General features: G+C 41.5%; 1 protein-coding gene across 9 annotated transcripts in view; it reads left to right on the top strand.

Annotated features, from left to right (window-relative positions):
* The window catches only part of PLEKHG1 (pleckstrin homology and RhoGEF domain containing G1), a 226,225-nt gene that overhangs the window by 152,336 nt on the left and 55,601 nt on the right, over nucleotides 1–18,288 (top strand). For 8 of the 9 annotated variants that reach the window (XM_036871389.1, XM_036871390.1, XM_036871386.1 and 5 more), the window contains one exon: nucleotides 10,699–10,799. The exons of the other annotated variant lie outside the window; for it this stretch is intronic. In XM_036871389.1, coding sequence (XP_036727284.1) covers nucleotides 10,699–10,799 — 101 coding nt within the window. The remainder of the gene's footprint in view (nucleotides 1–10,698; nucleotides 10,800–18,288) is intronic. 9 annotated transcript variants of the gene reach the window in all.

Raw genomic sequence — 18,288 nt, 5'->3', positions numbered from 1 at the left:
ACTTAAAAGTAGCATGGTGCTAAAAGACCAGGAGAAATTCATTTGTAGTGTTTCTGCATGACTGGCTTTGTAAAGGAGTGTGTTCCTATGGGGAGAGCTACGCAGAGTCATGCAAATAAAGTGGTATGGAATGACCAACCTTGGGGGGACTGGCAAGGAAAGTGGGATGTTTTGAAGGAGTGGAGAACCATGTGCTAGTAAGAAGGAAGAGAACTTGTGAGCGGGATGGGAAAGCGTGAGCCAGTGTTGAAAGTAAAACGGCAGATGGCTGAGAGCTGGTGTGCTTGGCTGATGGAAGAGCAGGCCTGGGATGTGTGTTGATGAACACATGAAGAAAGTGGGTTCATCCTGTGAATGGACCGATATTAATTCAGATACAGTACGTGACAATCCTGGCACACGGCAGTCACCTGGTCAGTGAGAGTTGTGATTTTGGTAGGCTCCTAACTCATACCTAATAAAAACCACATTTAGTCCCAAAGTCAGCAGCAGACCTCTACTGTCTAAAGATACTGTATTAAGGACTAAAACCTTTGAAGCAGTGGTACAGGGTTTGGGGGGGGGCAAGCTATAGTCAGCTGGTCCTGGTTTGAATGCAAGTAAGTCATGCACACGCTGTGTGACCTTGGGGAGCAATTGAACATTTCTAAGCTTCCAATAAAATGGGATTAACAATGGGACTCACCTCCTGGCATTGCAGTGAAGATTAAATGAGATAATGCATATAAAGTAATGAGCTCAGTACCTATCACCAAACCTTATAATAATAGTAATAACAATACTGCTAATGATAATAATAGTAGTAGTAGTAAATAGGAGTGAGGAGGAGTTAAACCTCAGGTGATCTAATAATGTAAATTTATTTTACTGATCTTTTATTTTCTTTCCCATATACAAAAGCCCTTGGGCTTTATTTAATTTTTCATAATTACCGTGTTTCAAATTACACCAGCAGTGCCGAGATTGTAATCGAGATGAATCAGTCTCTTTCTTTTTTTTATATATATTTATTTATTTATTTGGCTGCCTCAGGTCTTAGTTATGGCACGTGGGATCTTCAGTTGCGGCATGCGAACTCTTAGTTGCAGCATGTGGGATCTAGTTCCCTGACCAGGGATCGAATCTGGGCCCCCTGCACTGGGAGCATGGAGTCTTAGCCACTGGACCACCAGGGAAGTCCCGAGATGAATTGGTTTCTTATTTTCAGTACGTAAAGATTTGCCAGGACATAATCCCTCTGCTACCTCATCAGCCTTTTCTTCATTTTTCCTCCTGAAGGATTATAGCCACATCTAATTGTATCTGTCTGCTTCCTTACCTGGCTCAGGACCTGGAGAGTAAAAAGGGAGTATATGCTAAGTAAAGTTAACCCAGTGAGGAGGAAAACATAACAAGAGTCAGAAAAAAGTAGGGTGACCAAAGGGCTCAAGGGAGTGGTTAATACACTTCCTTCCCTATCTTGTCAACGCCCGCTAGGACCCTGGTGCCATGCTTTACTGCAGGCAGCCTGGAAAACTCTCTGGTTGCCCATTTTGAAGATTTTAAACATATTTTATATTTATTCACATTCAGTAAGCACATAGATTATCCCAGAAATGCTTTCCTCCTTTTTTGGTAGCTAGAAATGATGATCGGGTTAAAGTGTACAGAGAAAAAAGTAATGGTAGGTTTCAAATAAGTATGGAAAGATATTTCAGTATACAGCAGGACCTCTTCATGGGTATGTGTCCACCTCTCTTATTTTAAGAAGAGCTTTTGCATATGAGAACATTGTCGATGTAATTTGAAAACCCTAAGCACAATTTTTAAATAAATATTTAAATAAGCAATTTCACAAAGCAATAGAAAATTAAGGGTTTTTTTTTGCTGTTCTTACAGAAGAGACTCCTGTAAGAACTTTTCTATTTGTTATAACTAAGGATAATAGAAGAGATTCATTTCAGTGTTATATTTGTACCCAGCTTCTTAATTATTATAACATTTTTAGATTTATTTATGTACATCAAATTCTTCCTCCTGATATCAATATGAAGTAAAGGCAATTGATTTTTATAATGGTTGTCAGAAGTGTAGTAAAAGATGGGCAACTAGTCACTTTAAGGACTTTAATATATGAATACTAGTCCTGTTTCTTAATATCTTGCTTATATCATTAGATTACTGTTAACTACCGGTTCATAAATATTTTCTGCTTTTAGTTTTAGGGGAAAACCAAACAAATATTCCCCGATATTTGCTCTTTCGACTCAGTACTTCTGTTTTTAACAGAACTGCTGTCCCCCACCCCCTCCCCAAGTTTCTCTTTCTGGGACGAACTACCCGACCCTCCCCCTTTCCAGGTCCAGCTGTCCTGTCTCCTCCCCAGGGGGCACCTCCTACCCCTCCTTCTTTCAGGAGGAAGAAGTGAAACAATAGAGGGAACTGAGCTGGCACAAGTGTCATTTGTCACAGCTTAGCCAGAAGGCCATTCTCAGCATTTTTTACTGATGTCTTAGGTACTGAAACTATTATAGAAGGTAAATGAGGCTGAAACCTCCCTGTTTTTTATTCTTCTTTTACTCAAATATCTCAGAGCATTAATACTGACTTCCATATATGGCCAATTAAGATCAACCTCTATACCATCGGTTAGGAAAACTCTGAATAAGAACTGATATCATATCAGCAACAGAAGCTGCTTTCAACTTGAAATTAATTTGGGTTTCATTCCTGCGCTTGCATGTGTGGGTCTCTCTCCTTTCTCTTTTTTCTTCCCTTTCACGCTTTCTTCCCTCTTTCTCTTCCTGCCTCATTTCTTTCCTCTTCTTTTTCTCTTCTCTTTTCCCCCTTCCCCCTTCTTTCTCTTGCCCTCCTCCATTCTCTGCAACAGTATTGGCAGAAAGATTCGTCCTATTGATGCTATATTGTATTTGCAGCACAGTTCTCTGTGTTGGGGGTGGAGGGAGCTACGTTATATAGACTCAGGGACAACATTGTTCCCACAATAAGAGCTTTTGTTTCCAGCCTGATGGGGTGGCCAGAGACCCCCCAGTCTCATTTCTTTGGCTGTATCTTCCTCCCCCATGGATGTCAACAGAGGAAGAAAAGAGATTAACGTGAAGACTAGACTTCTGATGCTTTATGTGCAGGCTACAGCAGGAAATTTTAGTGTAAGCCCTGTTTCGTGGTTTATTTGGAAGAAAGATAAAAAGTTTCTTTCATTTGAAAATGGATTCTTCTATATTCTCACAGCCCTTTGTAAATAATTCTTATAACACTTAAATTGTTATCCTGTGATTTGTTTCTTTCTCCCTTACTGCCTTGTGAGCACCTAGAGGGTTAGGGGTCTTATCTTACTCATTTCTGAACGCCCCTTCCCGCAGTTCCCAGCACATAGGCCTGTGCCCAACCGCCCCCGCCGAAATCTTTATTGTAATAATGAGGTACATTATAATAAAGCTATTGAATGGGATACAATGTAGCCGTTATAACGAAAGAACTATGTTTACGTATAGGAGTTATGTGTATTTACATACACTGAATGGAAAAACAAAGTTGTGAATCAAGCATAAAATCTCATGTTTTATAGATATAATTATGCCCCAGAACATGACCCAGAAGCATGCACACTGCATCTTTATTTTTTTTTATTAATTTTTCTTGGAGTATAGTTGCTTTACAATGTTGTGTTAGTTTCTGCTGTGCAGCAAAGCGAATCAGCTATACATATACGTATACCCACTCTTTTTTAGATTTCCTTCCCATTTAGGTCACCACAGAGCACCGGGTAGAGTTCCCTGTGCTATACAACAGGTTCTCGTTAGTTATCTATTTTATTTTATTTTTTTTATTATTATTATTTTTTAATAAATTCATTTATTTTATTTATTTTATTTTTGGCTGCGTTGGGTCTTCATTGCTGCCCACAGGCTTTCTCCAGTTGCGGCGAGCGGGGGCTACTCTTCATTGTGGTACACAGGTTTCTCATTGCAGTGGTTTCTCTTGTTGTGGAGCACGGGCTCTAGGTGCGCGGGCTTCAGTAGTTGTGGCACTCGGGCTCAGTAGTTGTGGCACACGGGCTTCGTTGCTCCGCGGCATGTGGGATCTTTCCGGACCAGGGCTCGAACCCGTGTCCCCTGCATTGGCAGGCAGATTCTCAACCACTGCGCCACCAGGGAAGCCCCACACCGCATCTTTAACCAGAGTTACCTCTGGAAAGTGACACCTGGGCAGAGAGGGAAGGCCCTTGAGAAGAAATAGGAAACTTTTAATTTCATATGCTCTGACTTGTTAGAATTTTGTTTTCTACAAGATCAAGTGAAGCTGACCAGTGTCAGCTTGGCCAGATAGACAGTGCTCCCCACCCAGACTTCCCAAGAGAGGTGCTCATCTTCCTGTCCTCCACCTTTCGTCTCGTCCCTTCATCTTGGCTCTTACAGTCACCTTCTGTCTTCTTCTGTGTTCACCATTGCCAGTTATCCCCTCCGATCATTCCAGGCTTCCTCCTTCCATCTTCTTCTTCCCTACACCTCCCACCAGCCTGTTCATGGATGGATGCATGCATGCATGCATGGATAGATGGATGCATGGATAGATGGATGCATGGATAGATGGATGCATGGATAGATGGATGGATGCATGCATAGATAGATGCATGGATGGATAGATGCATGGATGGATGGACAGATGCATGGATGGATGGATACATGGATAGATGCATGGATGGATGCATGCATGGCTGGATAGATGCATGGATGGATGGATACATGGATAGATGCATGCATGGATGGATAAATGCATGGATAGATGCATGCATAGATGGATAGATGCATGGATGGATGGACAGATCAATCGATTGATCCTCCCTGATCCTATATCTCTTCCAGTTACTGCCCCACCACTCTCCTTCCTTTATATCCCAACGTCTCAAAATATATGCTCATCTATTACCCCACTTCCAAATCAGTCTGCAGTTCTCTCTAGTCACTGGATTTGGGACTCCATTATCCCCTGGGTTTTCCTGAGACTGTTTCTGAACAAGGTGGGAAGCACACATCTGGCTCTGTGCTCCCACTTAGGGGTACGACCTCCCATCAGTGTGGGCCAGGGTTCTGTGCTGCCCGAGGCCTCGTGGCTCTCAATTTGCCTTGCTACTCTCCTCCACAAGGGACCTTTGGTGTTCTCACTGCAACATGGGAGACTCTCTGGAGGTGCCATGACCTGCTGACACCCTCCGAGTTTGCAGTTTGCTAGCACTGAGATAGCCTGAAACCGCTTTCTCATGGCCAGGACTGGATGTGCCCCTGGGCCCTGAAGGTGGGAGGACATTTGGGCCCCATGCTTCTGTCACTGCTGCATAAGATGGGGCCCAAAGTTGCACAAAGAGCTCTCTCAACAGACCACTCAGTTTTTCTTCCCAAATCCCGTGCCCGGCAAACCCCTCCTTGGGGATGTCCTACAGGCCGCCTCATCTTCGCACGTCCAAGACCAAGGCGCTGTCTTTACCTGCAGACCACCACCCTCATCTCTCCAGTTCCCTCGGGAATGCAGAGGGAAGGTGCGTGAGTGGGGATTCGGGCAGGGCCCTGTGATTGTGAACCCATCGTGTCCCTCGTCATGTTCCTGAAGGGCAGCATTTGTGCAGAAGGCAACAGCTGGAAAATAAAACTCGTATTTCTTCTCCAAGCTTCTCTAACAAGAGCAGGATGAGCAGCCCTGAGCCACATGAAGACCTACCCCGCAGATGAGCGAGGCCAAATGACATGCCTTGTCTCCTTTCTACCATGGATCCCCAGAGATGTGTTGAAGTGTTTGATGTGGGTGTGAGGCAGCCCAGTGCAGGTCTCAGTCAGCTGGAAAGGCCGAGAACCGCCCTGCCAGGGCCTCTGCGGGTTAGCTTTCCCTCACCAGCCACCTGGGAGGGAAACTCAGAAGGATGAAAGCTGGTGGAGACTTCTCCCCGGAGGGAGCGCCCAGCTCTCTCCAAGCTGCAGCCAACGGGACAAGGAGATGAGGGGCTGGCAGTGTCCTTGCTGGGAGCCAGGAGAGCAGCACCGCCCTCCTTGGAGCTGAAGGTGAGAGAAGAGACTCCCTTCTCCTGAAAGCTGTCTGCCTTGACTGGCTCCTTTCTCTCGGTCTCCGCATCTAATAAATACAGCTCCACTCTGTGGAACTTGTGGAGGACTGGCTCCGATCTTACCTGTGCTGCTGTCCGGGTCTAACTGGCCTCCGAACTGGCAGTTTTATAGCTAATGTTCTATTTTCTGATGCTGGGATGATCTTTGGTCTCATGGCATCTGTCAGTGGTTGCCTCCACCTAAGAGCACGGAAGGTTCTCCTTGATCAAGCCTCTCCTGACTGTAGCCTCTCGCACTTTGCAGCCCCACTCCAGGGTCTGTGTACATGCGCATGTCCTGCTCCCTCAGCCCATCTCAGCTCCTTTTATTTTATTTTATTTTGTTTTATTTTATTGGCCATGCCATGTGGCATGTGGGATCTTAGTTCCCCGACCAGGGATCGAACCCAAGCCCCCTGCACTGGAAGCGTGGAGACTTAACCACTGGACTGCCAGGGAAGCCCCTCGGCTCCTTTTAGTGTCCTGACTGCACCCTGCCTTTCGTTACCATGTGCCCCTTTACTCTTTTCAACCTTCCTGGGTGTTGTGTCTCCTAGTTTCTCTCTATTCTAACTCCTGGTCATCCTTAAAGATTCAACTCCACCATCACCTTCTCTAGAAGACTTCTCCCTGACCTGGAATTGCCCACTTCCTCCTCTGCCTTCTTCTCCCATGTGCTGAATATTTATCAGTCATGCTGCCTAAACACTGTATTGTACTTAGTTGTTTATAGTTGCCTTTCAACTACACGGGGAACTCCTTGGGGGAAGGGATCATGTTTTATTCATTTTATTTAATTCCTAGCTTGTAAAACAGAACTTGGCATGCATTCTTATGACCTCAAAAAGAGGGGGGAAGGAGGGTTTGTATGAATAAATGTGAATGTGCTTTTTAAACTGTAAATTGACACACAAATGTAAGATATTGTAGTATCAACAGCATCCCAATGTAATACATGAAACTTGGAGACAGGTTTTATATAAACAAATGATTACTCTCTAGTAAAGGTGGACGAGTTGGAGAAACCAAAGAAGATGCATCCTCCAAAATAAAGACCAAAAATCTTACACAGGAGTTATAACAAAGGGCTTAGAATTTGGAAGTGCTAACACAAAAACTAGACCAAAAAGAGGAAGCCAAAGAGATAGAATTTTGAAACCTGGGCAAGAGGACTTAGGAACAGAACATTTTCTTCATTTTGTTACTACAATGTATCTTCAAGAAAGAGATAGAGTAGAAAAAATATTAAGTACCAATCTAAATAAATCTTTTCTCTTCTTGTGGTTTATCTTCATTTTCATGTTAAACAGATTAGAATTTTAAACGTTATTTTAGAGGAAAAAAGGGAGACAAGCACGGGGGTATTAGCTTAATTCTTTCAGGACATCTTAAAGAAATAAAGCGAGCTACCAAGGACACTGAGTTTGAATTCTGTTCCAGTTCTGGAAACATCCTTTCTCCAGCATCTCTGCTGGACTGTTGTCTCAACCAGACCTTCTCAAACTAACTGTGGTGAGGGACAAGCGTGCGTGTGTGTGTGTTTTCCTATCAGCCACACACTGACAGTTTTGTAAAACACCACAAAAAATGAATTACTAGAAAAACAAAATAGAAGATATCAGACATGCAAAATACAAGCCCAAATTTATCATTAGATTCAACAAATATCATTCTGTCAAAATGCTATAAAAGTTTCTACATGCTTTCTCTCAAGTTCTGCACTTATCTATCTTGTAGATCAGTAACAGTTTGCAAACTGGCAGTCCATTTATCACACTTCAAATAGCACCGAGTTCAACTTTACTTGGATATATTCAATAACAGACATCACAGGAATGAAAAAGTTATTGAGAAGAGGGCACACGTGTACAAATCTTACAATGGTGGAGCTGTTGATTAGAAAAGAAATACTTTAGGTAAAATTTATAGTAGTATAATGAAAATTTTTTCGAATGGTGTAAAGCTGTTTTTTGTATCTCCTCCCTACCCTCCTCAAAATTGAGTGAATTCTTTGATCCTCTTGGAGAATAATTGTTTTCGGCGCAAAAGTTTTAAATTTATCTTTCATTGTTAACTGTAGGGTAACCATAGGTGCTGACATCAAGCCAATAAAATTAAAAAGCAGCGTGACAGGCTCTAATAAATTTCATTGGTGTCTTTACTCTGTCATTTGAGCACAGAATGAACTATTATTATCACTGAGCTTCAAACCTCTCATTTTGGCTTCAGATAATTACAGCTGCTAATGCAGTGCATTACAGTAGTTTTCAGTAACTGGTTTAGGGTTAAAGTATCATATTTAAAAGACTTAATTATGATCAGTGGGGGAACACATTGTGGCCATATGGCTTTGATCTGTTTTCTAGAGTGGCCTGCAAAAATCTGGACTCCTAACGATCTATTTTCTCAACGATTTCAGAAAACAAGCAGTGTTTAAAATCTAGTTCCTCTACCACGGACTCTGGGGTTTTGAAACTCTTTCATTTGGAGATGGGCCATCCTCTGTTGGAAGTGGGCCATGGTTCTTTGTCTCTCACCCCAGATGAAATTCTTCAACCCCCTTAACTCAGTCTTTCCCTGACATGAAGAATTTAGTATCAGGTTTCTGCAAAATGAACCAGCTTTGTACTTGAAGTGAGAAAAAGGATTCTTCCTTTTCTCCTTAAACTCCATTGCAGCTGGCCAGGTGAATCTGGAACATATGCGTCATCTATGTCCCACTCTTCACGCTGCTGTTGGGTGTGGATCACACCTGCCAATATCGTTGTTTCACTTTTCAATTTCGTATTCATCTATAACCTTTGTTTTACCTTCTTAATTTTGCATATGACTTGTCCTTTTGAAATGTTGATCAAAGTATGAAACAACTATCAAATATAAGCATTCAATGCAGTTAAATATTAGCCCATCTCTTTGTGCCATGTGTAATTTTATGAAACTATCAAGGAATACATTTTTTTTTGAGGAAGCCTAAGTTAGATTTATACTTGTTCAAAATGCACTCTTACTTCCATTCTAGCCTTCTTGAGCATTTCTTATTTGGGCGTTATCGCTATAGCCTATACAGATACTTAAGTTCCTTAGGACTGTTCCACTCATAGAAGTAAGGAGGCTGGGTCTTGCTCTTGTGGGTTTTTAATGGCAATTACACCTAAACCTTGGGAGTCTAATTTCTTATTGAGATGACCACTTTCTGAAGAAGAAAAGATGTTACCACCAACCTTGTTAAAACACAAAAAGGCTTATGAACATCGGTTCCTGCATGACCACGATTTTAGCAATAAAGAACCAGAATGGTAAGCTATACGACGCAGTCGGTGAACCATGCTACGGAGACAGTTCCTGACGAAGCCTGGCCTGTTTTTCATTTGAGGAACATGGAGGGCATGAGAGGGTGGCTGTGGCTTATTAAAAGACAAAAGCAACAATTATCTGATGGTTCTTACATTTCAGCTTCTCCTTTCACTCGTTGCGCTTAAACGGTATTGTGTTTGCGATTGGCCATCGGAATGTGGTTGAGTGCTGGGATTTTCACGGTCTGGCTGACTTTTCCCAGGGTGACTTCCCCAGTGCTGCAGAACTCTGGGTGACGTTTGGTGGAGCGCCATACTGCATTGTTCAGCCCAGGGCGGGGAACTGTATTTATTTTTGATTTTACGTTATTTCAGCTGTTTTCACTTTTTTCTGTATTGTTTTCTTGCCTCCTACAGAGTTCTCTTTTCAAGGCTGGCTGGGGGAAGGGGGACACTCAGTTATGGACTCAGCACACAGCGTGGAGAGCAGATTTCCCCTCTCTCAGCAGTTCAAATAGCTTCTAAGCCACGTGCATTTAACCCACTGTGGGTCTGAGCCCACGTTAGCTCCGTGGGGAGCTGTTTCCATGTTAAAATATATAAAATCCTTTCAAGCTGTCTGTGACTCCTTAACATGGCCTATTGGATAGCATACGTGAGTGACGTGCTTATTTTATTTTAAAAAGTTTTTTTTAATAATCTGGTACTTGAGGATAAATTTAATTCTAGACTTCAGCAACTGATAGCTTTCTGACTTTTTAAGTTATGTTTAAAACAACTGTATCACATTTCAGAATTTTTTTTTTTTTGCTATACCACATGGCTTGTAGGATTTTAGTTCCATGACCAGGGATTGAACCCGGGCCATGGCAGTGAAAGTGCTGAGTCCTAGCCACTGGACCGCCAGAATTTCAGAATTTTTACTTCTGGTTTCCCACTGTATGAATTTTAAAGTATTGTTTTATCATATAAATCAGTCAAGGAGATAGCAGACAATGTTGTATGCCAAAACTCTGACTCTATCAGTAACCGTGGTCATTATATTATCCATCTAGGGAAGCACTAATACATTTTGGGCGTAGGTATGTCACTGTACATACACCCTTTCTCCTTGCTCAAACTCCCTGTTCTACAAGTAGGGAAGTAGTTCATTATTAATAAAAGAGAGATTCTGCCTTCTCATGGTAGAGTTAATGAGCACATTAGTATAATAATTACTTGAAACAGATATGAAAGATTCCTCATGCATAACTAAAGATGACTTGAAAAAGGACAGGAGTGTTTAAGACATTCTTCTCATTGATTTCACAGGATTACCTTGACTGCATCAGGGACCAAACGAAACCTCCTCTGGGGGCGGAAGAAAGATCAGCCCTTTTTGGAAACATACAGGATATCTACCACTTTAATAGGTAAGCTAATACTCAAAAGATTGTTCTCACATAAGAACATTATGAATTTTTCTCAAATGAATGTGGCCTAAGAAAACTTACTTGAAATCCCTGATTTGACTTCATAACTTTTTGTGGCCTATCATGCCGTGAAATCTTCTACCTGGAAACATCCTTGTTTGTATATGAGTCTCACATTTATTCAAAATCCCATCCCGCTCCATCCTCCTGGCTCAGAGAAGAGACCTATTCACCCTGACAGAGCAGAGGCATCTTTCTTCCACAGTAGAACATGAACAGGGCGTCCAAAAATATGTGCTGGCTTGGTCTCCAGCAGCCCCACCTCCGCCGGACTTTCTAAAAATTTTCTTCTGCCTAGGGAGTGGGCAGAAGGGAGTAAACACACCGTAAATACTTTAATCATAACAGATATTAATTCAGATTAATTGATAGTTAAAACTTACAATGCTTAATTTAATTCAAACATGTATTGAGTACCTGCTGTGTAGCAGGAAGTAGGCTTAGAAAAGCATCGTAGTAAACAAGGCATACAGGGAGCCGAAGGGGACAGGGCAGGCAAATCAGTTCTTACAATGTACTGTGGTACTTCTTGGAAGACCAGGTAGTAGGCAGGTAAAGAGCATAGACTGGTTTCCAACATCTCTGGGTTTGCATGCCAACTGAGCCATGTGTGTATTCTTTGGGGAATTTTAAACAGAATACAGATGGTCCCCGACTTACGATGGTTCACCTCATGATTTGACTGTACGATGGTGTGAAAGCAAGACGTGTTCAGTAGAAACTGTACTTCAAATGTTGAATTTTGATTTTTTCCCAGCAGTGAGCCACAGCTCGCAGTCACGCACGCCATCACGAGGGTAAACAACCAATACACTTACAACCATTTTGTTTTTTACTTTCAATACAGTATTCAATAAATTGCATGAGATATTCAGCACTTTAGTATAAAAGAGGCTTTGTGTTCAATGATTTTGCCCAACTGTAGGTTAATGTAAGTGTTCTGAACACATTTAAGGTAGGCAAAGCTCAGCTTTTGTGTTTGGTAGGTTAAGTGTATTTTAATGCATTTCCAAGTTATGACATTTTCAACTTACAGTGGGTTTATTGGGATATAACCCCATCATAATTGGAGAAAGATCTGTAGAATGTACTGGGGAAAGATCTGTAGAATGTACCTAACTCCCTCATTTCAAGTCTTTGCTCAAAACTTCCTTTCTCAATGATGTGAACCCGGCACCCAAGCACACACCTTACCTGCTCACTTTTTCTTTTTCTCCAGGCATTTAGCAATTTCTACCATAGTCTGTGATTGACGTTTATGTCTGTTGTTTCCTTCCTCCCCGCCCCCACTCACAGAACAATCCCTGAGGGCAGAGATCTGCCAGTTTTGCTGCTACCCAAGTGCCTTAAGCAGAGTCTGGCTTGTGGGACCCTCCAAACTTTTGTGGAATGAAGGAACAAATGCAAACAATAGGAATATCTACCTCACGTGGTTATTGTGAAGCTTCAGTGAGCTGAAGTACTTCATGTGCCTCACTCAATGCCAGCACAGAGTAAACAAAACAGCACAATATTAACCAGTGATGATGACATTGATTTTATTATAGTAAAATCCCCTTATAAACTCCTACAGTGCCCTATCATTGGGTGACTCAACCTTAGCGCAAATTATAAATCCTCCCCCTCTTTGCTCACTGAAGCTGGTGTATGTGAGCTCCTTGAGGGTAGGATCCACATCTCCTTTGCCATCCCTAACATCCATGTGGATCCCTAACACCTAGCCCAAGCCTGGCCTCTGGGAGACATGTTTGAATTACATCAACTCGTCCCTTAATTTTGAAAGCCTGGGATATGAAAAAGGCCAGTGTTGCAACATCTCTTTTCATTTGACTCAGTAGACTTTGAAAACCAATTTGCATGTTCCAAGATAGTGGTTCTCAACCCAGGCTGCACACTGGAATCATCTGGGAAGGATTGTGTGTGTGTGTGTGTGTGTATGTGTGGTTTTTTTTGTGTGTGTTTTTTGTTTTTAATATGATGACTCCTACTCCTAGAAGTTCTGATTAGAACTTCTAGGTCTAGGGTGTGGACCACGGCATCAGGATTTTGTAAAAGGTCCTCAGATGTTTGTAATGTGCAGCCATGGTTGAGAAGCACTGTCTAGATAAAATAAACACGATAATAAGAAAATAGAGAAAGGGCATTAAAAAATTGAAATAGGGGGAATTCCCTGGCGGTCCAGTGGTTAGGACTCCGCACCCTCACTGCCAAGGGCCCGGGTTTGATCCCTGGTTGGGGAACTAAGATCCCACAAGCCAGGTGGTGCAGCCAAAAAACAAAAAAATTGAATTTGGGGAATTTAGAGTCTGTGTGTCCATTAGTAACATGCTGGTATTAGAGCAGGCTTCCATTTAGCAGTTGCTGAGGTTAAAAATCCAGGAGCCCCTGAGTGGCTTCTCCGCCCAGATCCCACCAATGGCACAGTAACCCAGGAAGAGAAACAAGGCCTAGATGCTGGGAGGCCCTGGCGTAAGCCTTCTGGTGGTTTGGCTGTAAGTTGACTGTAATGACTGCTTATCTAGGGCTTGCTTCTTGCCCGAGGCCATGGAGCTTTATGTGCATTATCACTTTATGCAAGTCTGGGCTTCTCTGACTGCAAACCCCAGGCATCAAGTGGCATGCCCTCCTGCCAGAGTAGAGCCCTGCTTTTCAGGTCTTGGTTTACGGCATAGTCCAGAAAAGGGGTTCTACTCCCCGGCGTTTACATCTTCATGTGTTTCCTAATTTAAAGGAAGATAAGACTGAAGTAGCCCCCGATGTCAACCAAAAGGGACCTTGGCTGCAAAAGCTGGAAGACTGAGAAGATCTTTATGTGCCTGAGTTGGTTCTCTCTTCTCTTTGGTGTTCTCTGAATGAGGAAGTCAGACGTGGCTAGAATAAACCTGAGTCAGGATGATGATATATGTGGCATCAGTGTAGTGACACAATTCATGTGACCGTGTTCATGCCTATCCCTTTTGTAGATCACATTTTTATATCTCCTGCACATGCATTGTCTCATTTAATCCTCTTAACATCTCTGAGATGCAAAAATGTATACACATTGATTAGACACAGGAATCAGTGTAGAAAGTCCTTTGCTCAAGGACATAGAGCTAGAAATCCAACCTAGTCTATTTTGAACACACCTGGTTTTGTCAGATCTCAACTGGTATTCTTACTATTTTTAATTATTTTCAAGAACATCTTCCTGTTTAACTTTTACAGTTGAATTGTCTGTACTGTTTTGTCCCTATTCACTTTTATTTCCTTTCTCTTAAATCTGGACTCTAAATTTAGAGCTCAAATGTCTTTGCTATTATATTTGACTAAATAAGAGTATTGATGTGACTTTTTATGTTAACGCCTCTTATGAATCCTCTATTCTATACCTTACATCAGTTGATTTCAAAGATACAGCTATCTGGCAAATCTGTGGTTAAGGCTTGAAATAATTTTAAAGTTTCTGTTATTAGTTCAGGTCCAGGTTTTTCAACATAATATAATACTATTGTGCCCAACTAAGCAAGATGTAAAACTCTAAAATTAAAGAGGGCAAAAAGAAAATGGGTTTATTTTGGCCTGGAAAATTCAGCTGATTAGATTTTGTTTTTTAGGAAATATTCCCAAAATACAGGAACGCATAGAGTACTATGATAAACACCCATGGAGCACCCTCAGTCTATCAAGGCCTTCCCTTGTGCCATATTTGCTTTAGAAATTCTTTTTTTTTAAATTTATTTATTTATGGCTGCTTTGGGTCTTCGTTGCTGTGCATGGGCTTTCTCTAGTTGCGGCGAGCAAGGACTACTCTTCCTTGCGGTGTGCGGGCTTCTCTTTGCAGCGGCTTCACTTGTTGCGGAACATGGGCTGTAGGCGCAGCGCGCAGGCTTCAGTAGTTGTGGCATGTGGGCTCAGTAGTTGTGGCTCGCAGGCTCTAGAGCACAGGCTCAGCAGTTGTGGTGCACGGCCTTAGTTGCTGCGCATCATGTGGGATCTTCCCGGACCAGGGATCGAACCCATATCCTCTGCATTGGCAGGCGGATTCTTAAACACTGCGCCACCAGGGAAGTCTCTGCTTTAGAAATTCTTGAAAGCATAAAGGCGTTACAAATAATGCTGAGTCCCCTGATATACCCCTCCCAATTGCATCCCGCTCTGTGCAGAATGGCACAGTGATGTGCTGGTGTACCAGTTCTCCAGGGTGAGGACAGGGGAGGGAGAATCTGGGATTTATAGTGTTTGCCAGTTTCTCTGGTGTAAACACACCCATCACTGCAGATTCAAGCTACTAAGAAGACATCACTGAACATGGAATTAGGAAGAGATGTACAGAATTGGCTCAGAAAAGCCAGTACAATCTGGCTCAAATTACCACTATAACTATAACTGCTATCCAAGACTTGATGTTTCATTCCCAGGTATGATCTTTGTTGCCATGACTATGTATGTAACTATTTATTTAAAATACAGGGCTTCCCTGATGGCACAGTGGTTAAGAATCCACCTGCCAATGCACGGGACACGGGTTTGATCCCTGGTCTGGGAAGATCCCACATGCCGTGGAGCAACTAAGCCCATGCGCCACAACTACTGAGCCTGCGCTCTAGAGCCCGTGAGCTACAGCTACTGAGCCCACGTGCCTACAGCCCGTGCTCCACAACAAGAGAAGCCACCGCAATGAGAAGCCCGTGCACCGCAAGGAAGAGTAGTCCCCGCTCGCTGCAACTAGAGAAAGCCCACACACAGCAATGAAGACCCAGCGCAGCCAGAAATAAATAAATAAATAAAAATTTTAAAAGATAAAATACATAGCATGCTTTAACTTATTTCAAACATGGCATAAATCGTGTCAACCTTTTAGAAATTTTTTTCACTCAATGTTGCTTTTGAGATTTATAGCTCTACTTTGCTTATTTTAACTGTGATATAATATTCCATTAGGGGATACATTACCTTGCATTTTGCCAAATGCAGTTAAGACTAAGCCTCTTTTCTTGGTTTTTTGGCCACTTTGATTTCTTCTGTGAATTTCTGGTTTATACCCATTGATCATTTTTCTGTCAGGATGTTTCTTTTTCTTTTCTTTTTTTTTAAAAATACCTATACCTATTTATTTATTTATTTGGTTGCACTTAGTTGCGGCAGGTGGGCTCCTTAGTTGTGGCATGCGAACTCTTAGTTTGTGGCATGCATGTGGGATCTAGTTCCCTGACCAGGGATAGAACCCAGGCCCCCTGCATTGGGAGTGAGGAGTCTTAATCACTGCGCCACCAGGGAAGTCCCAGGATGTTTCTTTTTCTTAGGGTTGTGTAGGAGTTCTTGATGAATTCTCCCTGGAGATCGTTGTGGATTATGTGAGTTGTAATCCTCCCTTAGTATGAGATTTGTCTTTTAACTTTAATTATGGTTTCTTTGAAAAGAAGTTGTAAAATTCATAAGTTTGACTACTCTAAGTAAATATAATATTTATAGTATGTGGATTTTGTGTTTGTTTAAAAAATTACCTCCTACTCTCAGTTCATAAACATACTCTATATTTTTCCTGAAAGTCTTAAAATTTTGCTTTTCACTTATGTCCTTAATCTAACTAAAATTGATGGAAGTATGGTTTGTGGTAGGAAATCCAAATCCTTATTTTCATATGGCTAGCTGATGGTCCCATCACCATAGGCTGAAAAGTACATCCTTTCTGTGCCGATTTGTAGTTCCACATTCCTCCTAGGTGAGGTTTATGTGTATGTATGGTCCTGTTTCTGGGCTCTGTGTTTTGTTTTGTTGGTCTCTTTGTCCATCCTTACTCCATACCACATTGTCTTAATAATTAAATCCACACTGCTCTTCTTCAACAATGGCTTAGCATTTCTTAACTCTTTGCACTGCCAAGTGATTTTTTTTTTTTGCATTAATTTGTCAAGTTCCATGAAAAACTCTGTTGGGACTTTTATTGGAATTCGATTTAATTTTTAGATTAATTTTGGCAGAATTGACATCTTCGCAATATTGTCATCCTATCTGTAAAAATATCTCATCAATCAAGCTTTTCTAAAATGCCCTATAATAATATTTTATAGTTTCTCCATCACATTCATACATGTGACTTTTAAAAATTTATTCTTTTTGATGTTATTTTTGACTAGAATAATTCTTCTATTTTTAAATTAGCCATTATTGTCATGTAGGAATGCTTTTAATTTTTATATGTTGATACTATATCCAACTAACTCTCTAAACTGTCCCATCAGTTCTAATAATGTTTTATAGATCCTTTTGGATTTTCTATGTAGACAGTAGTGTCTGAAAATGAGGAGAATTTTTTGTCTTCCTTTACAGTTCTTCTACCCCTTATGCTTTTTTCTTGTCTTACTGCTTTGGGTACGTCTTTCCATACAAAGTTGATTAGATGTTGGCATTCTTATCTTTTTTCTGACATTAGCAGGAATGCTTTAACTGTTTACCATTAAGTATGATGTTTGTTCCAAGACTTAGATAGACACTTGTTTCTATTTTGCTAAGATTTTAGTGTGAATGAAAATTGAATTTTATTGACTACATAATCATCCTGTAAGAAAATTAGCATACGATTTTTCTCCTATTCTTAATGTGGCAAATTATATTAATAGGCTTTCTGATTTGAATCGTATATACACTACTAGAATAAACCCTACCTGGCCATGATGTTTCATGTATTTATGCATAATGAGTTTGATTTGTATTTTTTTAAGAACTTTTTCATGTATGTTCATAAATGACAGTAGTGTATAATTTCTTTCCTTGTACTGTCTTTTTTTTTTAAGTTACTTTTTTTTTGTTACCTTTTTTTAAAATTAAATATATTTATTTATTTATTTTTGGCTGCGTTGGGTCTTCGTTGCTGTGCGCGAGCTTTCTCTAGTTGTGGAGAGTGGGGGCTACTCTTTGTTGCGGTGTGCGGGCTTCTCATTGCAGTGGCTTCTCTTGTTGCGAAGCACGGGCTCTAGGCACACGGGCTTCAGTAGTTGTGGCATGTGGGCTCAGTAGTTGTGGCTCGCGGGCTCTAGAGCGCAATCTCGGTAGTTGTGGCGCACGGGCTTAGTTGTTCCGCGGCATGTGGGAACTTCCTGGACCAGGGCTTGAACCCATGTCCCCTACATTGGCAGGCAGATTCTTAACCACTGCACCACCAGGGAAGTCCCCCTTGTACTGTCTTTGTTCGGTTTTGGCATATTACTAGATTCAAATTGTTATTTCACAAAATCTTCCAAAATGAACTGTTTTGGAATACAGTTGAGATTTCATTTTTGCTTTCTTTTTTATAGCCAAATCTTTCTCTCATAATCCCTTTAATAGCCTGGAAATTTAAAACTCTGGTTTGGTGTCTGGAAGAGATTCCCAAACGGTCAGGAAACAAGCTTAGTCCAAGAAACCATTTTCCCCATTTTAACTTGCCCCTAAACTCCCAAAACTTGGG

The sequence above is a fragment of the Balaenoptera musculus genome, chromosome 12, assembly GCF_009873245.2.
Source record: "Balaenoptera musculus isolate JJ_BM4_2016_0621 chromosome 12, mBalMus1.pri.v3, whole genome shotgun sequence".
NCBI classification, from domain to species: Eukaryota; Metazoa; Chordata; class Mammalia; order Artiodactyla; family Balaenopteridae; genus Balaenoptera; species Balaenoptera musculus.
Note: the sequence above shows the minus strand (reverse complement) of the source record. Positions and strands in the feature narration are given on the sequence as shown.